Raw genomic sequence first — 13714 nt, forward strand, 5'->3', positions numbered from 1 at the left:
TACTGCATGTCTATAGACTTCTCAGATGAGGATTTACTATTGGGATCTAAACTTCATAATAGACCCTTGTATGTTTCTGGATATGTTCGAGAACAGAGAGTCGACCGGATGCTCGTCGATAATGGATCAGCTGTCAACATAATGCCAAAATCGACTATGAGGAAATTAGGCATCTTAATGGAGGAACTCTCAAATAGTAAACTGGTAATTCAAGGTTTCAATCAAGGCAGCCAAAGAGTAATAGGTATGATACGCTTGTAAGTTGTTACTCGGTCGTCCTTGGATTCATGGAAATGAAGTAGTAACATCGACACTGCATCAGTGCTTTAAATTTTATCAAGATGGTGTAAAGAAGATTGAAGCCGACTCCAACCCATTCTCAGAGGCTGAATCTCATTTTGCAGATGCAAAGTTTTATTTAAAGAATGACAGTAGCCCAGAAGCCGTATCTGTAGAAGTTCCTCTTGTAAACAGAGAAGATAATTTACAGCTGAAATCACTTGCAAGCAAGGAACCACATAAAAGTACAGGAACCTTTCATTCTGGAAAGAGTGAGGCATCCACAAGCACCGCAAAAAGTGCTTGCGCTATGTCCCACCGATTTTGCGCTATGTCCCCTTGTCGAGGTGCAAGAAAGGCGAATCACCATTTGTGGAGTCCCCACAAGTCTTGAAAGTTGGTGACATTGAAGTCCTAAAAGAAAGCTTCACTACACCGCTTACCAAAATAACTAAGCAAGAAATAAAGATAGACCTGACAGAAGCAAGCTTGCCTCAGAGGCGGACGAAAGACGGGTTCGACCTCAAGGCTTACAAATTGATGGTGAAAGTTGGTTATGACTTCACAACTCACACCGAGTTTAAAAGTTTGAAAATTCACGAACAACCTAAGCTTTCCTCAACCCAAAAGAAGCTGTTACGGGAAGGACATGCTATACCCATGTCAAGAAAAGGACTCGGATACAAGTCGCCAAAGCCAATTCGTATAACTAGAAAGGGGAATGAAAAAGTGGTTGACAGCAATCATATAACTGTAAAGGAGGTCGATAGCATGGAAGAAAAAGAAGGTGACAATCAAAGAACCTCAGCATTTGACCGAATTAGTCCACATGTTGCACGCGCCTCAGTATTTGAAAGACTAAGCATGACAGAGGTAGAAAGAAAAGATCATCAGTCAACATCTAACCTTGATCGACGATCGGCCTTTCAAAGGCTAACTATAACCTTTAAAGAAGAGAAAGGTATATGTCAGGCCTCGATGACTACAAAACCATCGGTCTTTGAAAGGTTAAGCATAACTAAAAAGAAAAATGCACAAACACCTTGTGCTCCAATCATTAATCGTCTTAGGGATGGAGGCCTACATGTCCAGACTGATTCTAGCATAGACACAAAGAAGATGGAATCAACATCTTGCGCGTCGGTTTGGCGTCGAATTAAGCATATAAACGTCGAGAGTCGCCATGGTAAGGATTTTCCTTGTGAGGTAAAGGGAGAAAGAGAAATTCGTAGCAATGTTCCTTCCCGAATGAAAAGAAAAACTTTTGTTACTCTCAATACAAGTCAAGGTTCCTTGAAAGTGAAAAGACATGATGTTATATTAACTAATCCTGAAAAGGAAGACTCAGAACAAGGAGAATGTGAAATCTCATGTCATCACATCACCATTCTTGAGGAATTAGAGATTGAAACTCCTAAAGAAGACGCGGAAGATGCCCCACAGAGTCTAGAGGATGGTGGTCAATCTACCGTAGACGAGTTGAAAAGGTAAACCTTGGTACAATAAAAGAACCACGCCCAACTTTCATTAGTGCATCTCGCTCTAATGAAGAGGAGGGTAAGTACATGAGTTTGCTTACAGAGAATAAGTACATTTTTACTTGGTCGTACAAAGAGATGCCAGGACTTGATCCAAAGGTAGCAGTCCATCATCTTGCAATTAAACCAGGGTATCGACCGATTAAGCAAGCACAACGACGTTTTCCACCAGAGCTTATTTCCCAGATCGAGGTTGAAGTCAACAAGTTGATTGAAGCAGGATTCATTCGCGAAGTCAAATATCCCACATGGATAGCAAATATTGTCCCTATCAGAAAAAAGAACGGGCAGCTTCGTGTTTGTGTAGACTTTCGTGACCTGAATAATGCGTGCCCTATAGATAATTTTCCTTTACCCATCACAGAAATCATGGTTGATGCAACTACTGGACACGAGGCACTGTCCTTTATGGATGGGTCATCTAGATATAATCAAATACGAATGGCCCTTTCAAATGAGGAAATGACAGCTTTCAGGACCCCAAAGGGAATATATTGTTACAAGGTGATGCCCTTTGGATTAAAAAATGATGGTGCCACTTATCAGCGTGCTATACAAAAAGTGTTTGACGATATGCTACATAAGTATGTCGAGTGCTATGTTGATGACCTTGTGGTCAAATCCAAGAGACGACAAGACCATTTGAAGGATCTAAAAGTTGTGTTCGACCGGTTGCGAAAATATCAGTTGAGGATAAACCCTCTCAAATGCGCGTTTGGTGTAACTTCAGGAAAGTTTCTTGGCTTTATTGTAAGGCATCGAGGGATTGAGATAGACCAGTCCAAGATTGATGCCATTCAGAAGATGCCAAGGTCAAAGAGTTTGTATGACCTAAGAAGTCTCCAGGGATGATTGGCTTACATTCGAAGGTTCATCTCCAACCTGGCTGGTTGGTGCCAACCTTTTCAAAAGTTGATGAGAAAAGGAGAAAATTTTGTATGGGATGAGGCTTCTCAGAATGCTTTTGACAGCATAAAGAAATACTTGCTCAATCCCCCAGTATTAGGAGCTCCAGTACCTGGCGAGCCATTAATATTGTACATTGCTGCACAAGAAAGGTCTCTAGGCGCATTGTTGGCGCAAGAGAAGGAGAAAGGAAAGGAACATGCTCTCTACTATCCAAGCAGAACTTTAGTTGGGGCCGAAGTTAACTATTCTCCCATTGAGAAAATGTGCCTTGCACTTTTCTCTGCCATCGATAAAGTGAGGCATTATATGCAGGCCTTCATGGTTCATCTAGTAGCAAAGGCGGACCCTATAAAGTATGTTCTGTCTAGGCCGATTATCTCTGGACGCTTAGCCAAATGGGCGGTTATACTCCAGCAATATGACATTGTCTATATTTCCTAAAAGGCGATAAAAGGACAAGCGTTGGCAGATTTTTTGGCGAACCACCCAATTCCTTCAGATTGGAAGTTATGTGAGGATTTGCCAGATGATGAAGTTTTCTTCACGAAAATGGTGGAACCTTGGACTGTGTATTTTGATGGTGCAGCGCGAATGAGTGGTGCGGGGGCAGGCATCGTCCTCATTTCTTCTGAAAAACATATGTTGCCTTATAGCTTTACGCTTGCTGAATTGTGCTCAAACAATGTGGCTAAATATCAAGCCTTGATAATTGGCCTTCAAATGGCATTAGAAATCGGAGTATCATTCATAGAAATTTACGGTGATTCAAAGTTGATAATCAATCAACTCTCGCTTCAGTATGACGTGAAACATGAAGACTTGAAGCCATACTTCACTTATGCTATACAATTGATGGAAAGGTTTGACAGTGTGATGCTGGAGCATGTCCCTAGAACAGAAAACAAAAGAGCAGACGCATTGGCAAATTTAGCCACTGCCTTGATGATGCCGGATAACGTAGCTCTAAATATACCACTTTGTCAACAATGGATTATGTCTCCACTTGTGCCTGAATGTCAGGAAGCGAACGTAACGACATCTCATTTGATTAATGAAGAAGATTGGCGTCAACCCATCATAGAGTATCTTGAGCACGGAAAACTTCCGAAGGATTCTCTTCATAAAACTGAGGTACGAAGAAGGGCTGCACACTTTATTTATTACAAAGGAACTTTATATCGTCGTTCTCTTGAAGGACTCTTTCTTAAATGTCTTGGAAAGGAAGAGTCGATAAAAGCTCTCTCTATTTTCTCCACCATTCAGGTCCCACAACTCAGTTCTAAAGAAATACAACTCATTTGAGGTAGAGAGTATATAGACTTTCGATATGAAATCCAGTTACAACTCTCTACACCAAGTACGCTTTAACAAAACAATGTATCAGAAAGAAGAAATTGTGCCTTGTTGAACATGGTTCGTGATGGAAAATAGGGACATGCACAGCGAAATAAGGATCAAATTTTACTCTAATTGCAACTAAACATTTTAGTTATTAACTTGCATAACTATCCTTGATTAATACAAGAAAGGGTTAAGAGAAAAACTCACCTTTAAAGCTATTTTATCCTCGTAATTTGCTCACGAACTTGAAGTCGTAACTACCACTAGTGTTAACCCACTATTCTCTGGACTTAGAACTGAGTTGTGGGACCTGAACGATGAAGAAAACAGAGAGAGCGAGATGGAATTAGGAGAAAGAAGTTTTGTTTGAGATTATGGAGAGATGAAGAGTATTTTGGTTTATTTTGCAATTCCAAATTACAAAAATTACCCAAAGTCCAAGAAGTCTTTTACATATTTGTAATAAACTTGTTTATAAGAAAACTTGTAATGAGTTTCTATTCTTAATACTTGACATTCCACCAACTATTAGTGGACTAGGTGTCTATGCATGTAATGAGCTTGCCAAACTCTCAACACTTGGCATTCCACTAACTATTAATGGACTAGGTGTCTTACATGCAGGAAGCCACTCGCAAATCACATGCAAAATTGCATGTGATGAGCTTGCCAAATCTTAACAAGTGATAGTGATTTATTTAACTTAATTAAATTAGTCTAAAGGCAATATGGTAATTTGGCATTTAAATCAAATTCAAACTTTGACTTTTCAAGTTGAAAGTCAACATTTTGACTTTTTACCATTTCGTCCATCTTGACTAATTTCGATCTCCCGAACATGAATCCACATTCATTTTTCTGAAATTTAAATCTTATTTGAATATAAAGCCGGTCAAGGTTAGACTTTTCAAAGTCTAAAGTCAATACTTTGACCATTTCCATCAATTCCAAACTTCTGAATATGAGTTTGTATTCATATTTTTAATATGTAAATCCTATTTAAACATAAAACTCTATCTCAAATGTATAGTTGATGCCGACATATATTCGTCGGTTTCTCTCTCTTTACCTAATTCGAATGATTCGAATTATTCCAATAAAACGTTCTAAGTTGATTCCTTATGAGCTAGCAGGAGAACCTAATAGACCTATAGATCATGGACTTCAACGATCCAAGATTAATTGGCTAAACTCTTTCAGACCAAGCTAATCAACATTCATTAGCTAATGGGTCATTCCACTAAAGTCTTGTAGTTGCACTCCCCTCAATATAGATATATTTGTGTCCATGTGATATAGCCATGATAAGTAAGTTAATCCTTCACAGGTTATTCATAACCTCAGTTGGGTCAAAGTATCGTTTTTTACCCCTAAGACTACATCTTGCTCCTTGAGTCTCATTGATCCACTATTGAACAATTGGTTTAAGATCCAACCTACAAATGGAATCCCTCTTAAGCCAATGAAAGGGTGGGGCTCCTTGTTCAAGACTTGGATTCATTCTTTAGTACAGACTTCTGAGGCTCGACTTGTGGCAAATTAAAGGGTTATCCCAGAGAAAAGGAGTGGACTATTAAGAAACTTTCTCTCTCGTTGCCATGCTTGAGTCGATTAGAATACTCTTATCCATCGTCAGTTTTTATAATTATGAAATTTGGTTGATGGATTTCAAGATAGCATTCCTGTATGACAATCTTGAGGAGAATATCTATATGGCTCAACTTAAGGGGTTTATAGTACATGGTCAAGGACAAAAAGTTAGCAAGCTTCAAAACTTTATTATGGTTTGAAGCAAGCATCTAGATCATGGAATATAAGATTTGATATTGCAATCAAGTCTTATGGCTTCGAGCAGAATGTTGATGAATCTTGTGTGTACGAAAAGGTTGTCAATTCCATCGTAGCGGTCTTAGTTTGGTATGTCGATGATATTCTAGACATTAGGAATGATGTACGTCAAGAAATGGTTAGCCACACAATTTCAAATGAAAGATCTGGGAGATGCACATTATGTTATCGGGATAATCCAAATTATTCGAAATCGTAAGAACAAAACACTAGCCAAATGTTAGGGGCTAGAATAGACCGATAAAATAATACTTATTTGAACCCCTATGCATGCATATATTCATTATTTTCATATTTTTATAGATATTATGAAACAAGATTTTGATACGAGAACAATGCAGCAAAAAACCAGCTCAAACGAAGTAGAATGAGTAATTTGAAGAGTAGTGGAAAGAATGTAAACATATGGAAGTTTACGAAAAATCACACACATTGCTTTAAGGTCGCTGCTTTGAATCTCAACCTCGCATATTTTTCTTCCACATTTTGTAGTTCCCCGTTGGTTGTTTGAACCTCAACACGTGCGAAACGATATATATATATATATATATATATATATATATATATATATATATATAGTATAATGGCCTTTTCCTAAATATTTACCAAATATCTGAAAACATTCCGCATTTCCCTCCAAAATCCTGTGCACGCATGACTTTAAACGTCTTGAGTTCGAATGCTAACTCTTGTATACTTTTTTAACATATTTTCGATGGCATTTTTGTGATTAGTTGGGAACTTTCCGAAAACTAACGTTTTTCCTGCCTTTTTTTTTTTTCGTGTTTGCGCATCCCAAGGTCGTGGCTTCAAGTCCTATTGACACTTATTTCATATTTTCTCTTTAAATACCCCATTTCCCCCTCATTCTCATATCAATTCATCATTTCTTCCTTCTTTCATCAAATCTTACTTCAATTCTGGACAATTCTCTCAAATTCAATAAAATGTAGAGTTAATCTCAATTTCTGCTCATTTCTTATTTAAATTCTGCTGAAATTTCTCCATGACAATGCTAGGCTAAGGTGTAATTGGGTTAATTTTCATTCCATTCTTTAAGGGTTTTCTTCAAATTATGCAAGTTGAATCATGACTATGACTTTATGATTACTTAATTTCTCCGATGAATGTCTTCTTTAGATTTAATTTTGGCCAAATTAATCTTTAAGAATTCAAAAATAATTTTAGTATGCAAGGTACAAAATTGAGAAGTTAGGGTTAAAAATTTCATGCATCTTTCTTTCCAAGGTTTGAAAAAGCAATCTTGTCTAATCAAGTCTTGGTCTGAAACTCATTGATCTTATTATCTTAATGCATTGTGGAAACTTTTGTGTGGAAAAGACAATGTGGAAAACACTAAATGACTCCTTTAGATTTATTGATTGATTGATTGATTTTTTTTTTTTGTTTTTGGTTGAAAAATTACTCATGGAATCAGCAATCAATTCAAGAATTAATTAAGATTATTGATTCCAATTGAATGACCAAGAATATCATTCTTCAGTCAACCTTTTTCAACCCTATGATGAGAATGGATGAAGATAATGCCCAATACCCTTTGCTTGTTTAATTATTGTAGAATCTCACACTTTGTTGAATTGAAATCTTCAATAATAAATTGTTTCTTCATAATAGCACAATCCAAGATTGTATTCCTATAATTTATTTTTATGTTTTTGAAGTTACTAATCAATTATTTTCTTAAGATTTAGATTACAAGAATTATAGCCACTAGTTCCTATGGATTCGACCCCGACTTATCGATACTACGGCCGGTAAGATTGGGTTACAAATTAATCGAAAGAATTGTTTCGGTAGGCCAACCCCTTTTCATTGCTTAATTGCAATTAAATAGCTACTTTAATTATACACACATTTCTTGTTAATCAATATAATTCTTGCATTCTTGCATATTACTCATTGCATATATCATGACCTTACCTCAACGATTTGCATCTTTCAAATTGTCTCAAACATCTTGTATAGATAAAATATTGTCAAGGTATAATATGGAGAATTCCAAGAGCTTTGTTACCTTACAGATATGAAATTCATTTGTCGGAGAAACATTGTCTTAAGACACCTCAAGAGGTTGAGGATATGAGACATATTCTCTATGCTTCCGTTGTTGGGAGTTTGATGTATGCAATGTTATGTACTAGACCTGACATATGTTACTCAGTAGGGTCGTTAGTAGGTATCAGTCTAATCCCGAACGTGATTATTGGATTTTCATTTAGGAGAGCAAATGACTACATTCTCGTGTATGGTGCTAAGGATCGATCCTTACTAGATAATGTGATCGATACTTTTGTTTCTTCATCTTATGTCTTTTTAATCTAAAATCTATACCTCATTTTGTTTTTTCGATGTCATCTGAAAACTTCTCTTTCTTAATGTTTTGGACTGGTCCATATTTCAAAATAGGAGATTTTTGGATAATGGGTTTTGGTGGAGGAATCCCTAAACAGAAAAAATGTCTTTTAATAATCCCTAAATGTAAAACCCTAAACTTTAAGGACCCTCAAGACTTATAAGAACTAAGTAAAAAAAGGGAAATGTTAATGAAGAGATCGAAAGATTGAGAAGGAAAGACATAATGGAGTGAGTAAGAAAATCTTAGGCAGTTTTGAGAGTTCTCGGGCAAAATCTTGTTATCTCGAACTAATCCCAGTGATGACTGGTTGAGATCAAGGACAGGAAAGCTTAAGAAGATAGATCCCAGAGCATATCTCAGAGCTTTCTCGATCGAGTTGTAGAATAGAGTGGTCTTTGAGTTGAAACTCGGGCCAACTCGGGGAAGTTCCTGAGCAATACTGGAAACAAAGAAGAATATTAAAGGATTCTCGAGCAATCTTGGGGTCAATTCCGGTCGAGATTGAAGGCAGAGAGGGATGTCAAATGGTCTTCGGGGCTATCTCGGGCTGTGTTCAACTGAGACTGAAGATAGAGGAGTTTTTTTCAAAGGTTTTTCGGGGTGATCTCGGGCCAATTTCGACTAAGAGTGTTGAAGAATAAGTTTTCAGTAGAGTGCTATTGCTCATTTAACAACATTGAGAAGTATATATATCAAATGGCAAGGCACTAATACCTGATCTTGAGGAAGATGGTTTGAAACTTGCTTTCAATAAAATTCTAAATTGTATAGTATTTTGCATCCATTTTTAAGGATTCTCACATGGAATTTTTAAGTTTCTACTTTATATATGCTATATAAGTTCAATATAATGCTTGCATATGTGTGAATTCATGGAAAGTAAACCGATTTGGAAATCTTGTCGTGTATTGGCCATTTTCTTAAATAGACTAAGATATGTTTTCTTGTGGTATGAGTTAAACAAATTTGAAATTAAGGTTGGTTTTATTTATTTATTTTTGAAATAACAGATAATAAGGAAGAAGACCTAACCCCACCACAACAAGCAGTACCTAAATACTATTCATTGTTATGAGAGTTGTGAGCGAAAGAAGAACATGGGTTTGTTTATTTGTTCTAGCTTATGCTCTTCTTTTGTCATCTTCTTGGAATTTTCTTGTTCTATATTGTCTTGGTATATATTTCTGAAAAACTAAGGAGGTTGTTAGTGGTGGAAGGGAAACAGATCACTAAAGAGATTTTTGGTGTTGTGGTTAAGATTTTGTTGAAGGAAGGTATTTTGGCGATTGCTTTTTGTGTTGTTTATGCTATTTTGGAAGGTATTTTTTTTTAAAAAAAATAATAGGATCTCCCAATGCTACATGTCTCGACATTGGAAAATCCTCTTTCGACGCATTTCGCCTGACCCCCTTTCAACGCGCATTTATACGTCAGAAGATCTTTTCTCAATACATTTTCGTATATCTCTCGACGATTTTGTGCATAGGGAGATCCACAATTTCTGATAGTGAAAACTAATAAAAATGCTAAAAAGTCTACATCGGGACCAATATTTTTCACACCCCCTACACGACCATCTACTCTCAACCTGTGAGACAATGTGAAGTCATCTAATACTCTCTTTTGTCTCAATGATATCAACTGACCCTAACTATTTAATCCTTACTTAAAACTCAACAGAAGCATAAAACCTATCTTTTAAGGAAAGAAAATTCAAGTGTAAGTCATCTTATTTACAAACTTTTATAAAACAAGGTATTTACAAAAGTTTTGACATAATCCAGACTTCTAATACAGTTAGTTTCCTTTTACCCACAACATTGTTACTTAAACATAAAAACTTTACAAAATTCTTGTATAGACTGGTCAGCATGGCAGGGATAAGCTCAGTTCAGGGAAACGTGATCAACACCTGAAAAGTGAGAAAACATTTGAAAGAATGAGTTGAAAATGCCAGTGAGTGATGTTTTTGAAAACATGTTTTCCAAATAGTTATGTCCAATGCTCAGCTTTAACGTACAAATTGTTGTAAACATAGCATATTAAAGCTTTAAAAGCATTTCACAAACTCCTTAACCATTCAGAGATACATTAAGCTATCGCATACCAGCTATTTACTTAGACATTCATAATTTAACATAGGCTTGTATAATTGAACCTTCTCCCATTAGCATTATGTCCTTCACTGATGTAATCGTCATTGGTGATAAATTCTCTTTTTGGTAGGTTGTTAAAAAGATTGAAGCAATGATGCAAAAATAGATGTAAAGATCCTAGTTATTGCACAAAAAAACAAATTATGATTGTACATAAAGAAATGAAATTAGGATATTCAAGAGAATTTGGTAAGAAATTCTACCTCAAGAGACCTTAAAAAAAAAAAAATTTATAAACCCAACTTATTGTTAAATGAAAATGAAGTAGGGTGAAGTTGAGGTCGGTCTCAAAGGAGCTTGTGACAAGAATCAATTAAATTGTTAGAAATTTCAAGAACAATTCAAAGAAATGTAGAAATAAGATGAGTGTTTTGAATCAAACCTTGGAAAGAAATTTGCAATAAATTGGTAGACCTAAATTCTTAATTGTGTATTTTGCATACTAAGAGTAAATCTTGATTTCTAAAGCTCAAATTGGCCAAATTGAAGGAAGCTTTGTTTGAAGAAAGTAGGTAACTATAACATCACAATCATGATTTAACAATCAAATTACAAAATTGAACTCTCAAAGAATGGAAAGAAATAAACCCTAATGCCCTTTTTATGTTCTTACCTAAGCTATAATTGCCCTGGAAAATTTTTGCCTAATTTTGATAAAGGAGAAATGCAGAATTGAGAAGAATTTCACTCTTTATTGATTTGGAGAGAGTTATTACAAATTCTTGAAGTGAAATTGAGAGAAAAGGATGAAAAATTGAGATGAATTTGGGGAAAAGGAAGGTGTTTAAAGAAAAAATATATGAATTATCGTCGGCTGGATTCGAACTCACCACTTGAGCGATGAAAAAGCGTGGGAATGACGAAAATTTCGGAAACATTTCTACTTATTTACATTTTTTCCATTTGAAAAAAGATTCAAATCCATGAACACGGTGTGGCGCACGCGCGGCCGAAGGTTATGCGTGTCACGGATAATTCGAAGATATTACGATTTTGCCATTCGATTATATAAAGAAAAATTGTTTTGTCGACCGAGTGATTCGAACACGCGTGCATGGGCTAAAAATGGTGAAGAAATTCTCTCGCGGCTGAGGTTCGTGCTTGCGACCTTGAAGAAAGTTGTGTGAGCAAAAATTCGAAAACTTCTAACTATTTTACAAATTTGCCCTTGATCTTCAAGTTGCCTGTTCTCCTCGCTTGAGCTCCGTTTTAGCTGGTTTTCATTGCATTTTTTTCTTGTATTGGAATCTATTTTTGTAATCCCTATAAAAATACGAAGATAATGAGCATATGTATGCATGCGATAGAATTAATTGTAATATTATCGATCTATTCTAGCCCTAACAATAGGTCCCTCTATAAAGCCTTCACATATGTAGTTGGGAATCATTATGTGCATATTCAGAAGTAGTTTGATATAGCACTAGCATAGCTTAATAAGAACATTCAAATGCAAGTTGCTAACAAAGCTTGAAGTTCATCTTAGAAATCATAAGCATTTAATTAACCTTTTCAATGCAAATCATTCACAAGTTATTGCTTGTGTACCTTGAAATCATTCATGATAAATCAAGCTTGTAAATATCCTTAGAAATAATTTAATGTAAGCCATTCACAAGCTATTGCTTGGAGAACTTGAAATCATGTTTGATAAACAACTTTTAAAACAAGTTTTACTCACAAACTTGAAGCTTTTCTCCTTATCTTGAGAATATTTACTAAACTTCACTTGTCTTGAAAACAAGGTATTTACACTCCATTTAATCCCTAAAATTTAGAAAATACCAAACTCCAAGAAATAATTGGTAAAACATAAAAAAAATTCCTAAAATTGTAAAGTAGGTTGGCTGGTGTGTAGGGCATGAACGGCAGGCTGCACACACGCATGCAGGCCCAGAGGCCTAGCCACGTGCTAACCTTGCAAGCCTTCGAACACCACACAATGTGTGCCTGGGTGTAGGGTTGGTTGCGCGCTTCTTGTGTCGCGTCGTGAATTGCACAAGACTTCCATGTATACGCATGGCACCCTATATGGTCTCGCATGCCCCATGGCCCCAAATAACCTCTTTTGTCCAAAACACACATCCGCCGCACCTTGTCATATTGGCACTCAGGCCACCCTTGATTTTGCCTAAAAACATGATTTTTAAGAAAAAAAATTACTAGACTTTGGAGCTCAAAACTGAAAATATAGTCAAGAAACTTTCTTTGATAAACTTGTTTAGAAATGTCTTAGCTAGCTTAACTTAAAATTGTAGCCATAAATTCCAAATATTGAGTTCTATAGTTCCAAACTACTTAGCACTACTTAGTTTTCCTTCGAAAATGACCTTTGAGTCTTTTTTCACTTCAACGCCTACTTTCTTGGTCTCTTTTCTTCTTCCCAACCTTTTTCTTGATACTAGACTCAATTTACGAGATTTTCCAAGTAAAATTCTCAATTGGCACGAGTGGTTTGTGAACACCATTCATCCAAAGTTGTCCTTATATAGTGATCCTTGCATGCTCCTTGATTGACACATTTCTTCTCACCTTTTACCCCATATACCTTTCACTTTCCACCTCATGTTGCTTACCTTACACCTCATAATTTGCAAAATATAGGTATCTTGCATGTTGTCCATTTGAACTCCATCTCACTTCTTAGCTCATCAAGCTTAGGTCATCCTTTGGCTACCTACCCTCTTTTTCAATGAGGGTTCTTTAGTAAATTCTTGCTAACTAGAATGCCTAAGACTTTTTCTTGCTTGCTTAACCTCTTATTTATATGACAATGCCTTTAATAAACATGTTGTCCAAAGACTAGCCTTTGGTGGCATGCCCTTGGGTTGCGTGGCATGCCCTTGGGTTGCATGACACCCCTCTTAGCAGCATGGCTCTTCTTGGATGCATAGTTCTCTTAGTTGTAAAGCAGTCCCTTAGCCACATGGCCCTTGGCCTTGGTCTCTTGGTTGCATGGTAACCATTTTATAGCTAGGTTCTTGACACCTCCAAAATGTCTAGCCTTTTTGCCTATCATACCCTTGACCATCTAGCCTTGTCTTATAGAGGTTGTCTTGACACCTCTCAGCCACACAACATCTCTACCTCGGCAACCCAATTCCTTATCCTTAAAGGTTCTCTTGAATTTCTTTGCCATCTAGAGTATGCAACATACCTAGCCAACACTTGGCTAAAACTTAAACATTTCTTAGGCCTTCCTTAGCTACAATGACACTTTTCTTTTGTCATCTTAGAAACAATAGCACATCTTCCATGACACTTGA

At 36.4% G+C, this 13714-nt stretch overlaps 1 protein-coding gene across 1 annotated transcript; it reads left to right on the forward strand.

The window, feature by feature from the left end:
* Window positions 1-9363: 9363 nt before the first annotated feature.
* On the forward strand, window positions 9364-10176 carry LOC127151165 (uncharacterized). The gene is made up of 3 exons (XM_051090586.1): window positions 9364-9446; window positions 9493-9611; window positions 10154-10176. Exons 1-3 carry the CDS (start codon window positions 9364-9366, stop codon window positions 10174-10176), a joined length of 225 nt encoding a protein of 74 aa, XP_050946543.1.
* Window positions 10177-13714: the final 3538 nt, after the last annotated feature.

This window comes from Cucumis melo, chromosome 10 (genome assembly GCF_025177605.1).
Source record: "Cucumis melo cultivar AY chromosome 10, USDA_Cmelo_AY_1.0, whole genome shotgun sequence".
In the NCBI taxonomy this organism is placed as follows: Eukaryota; Viridiplantae; Streptophyta; class Magnoliopsida; order Cucurbitales; family Cucurbitaceae; genus Cucumis; species Cucumis melo.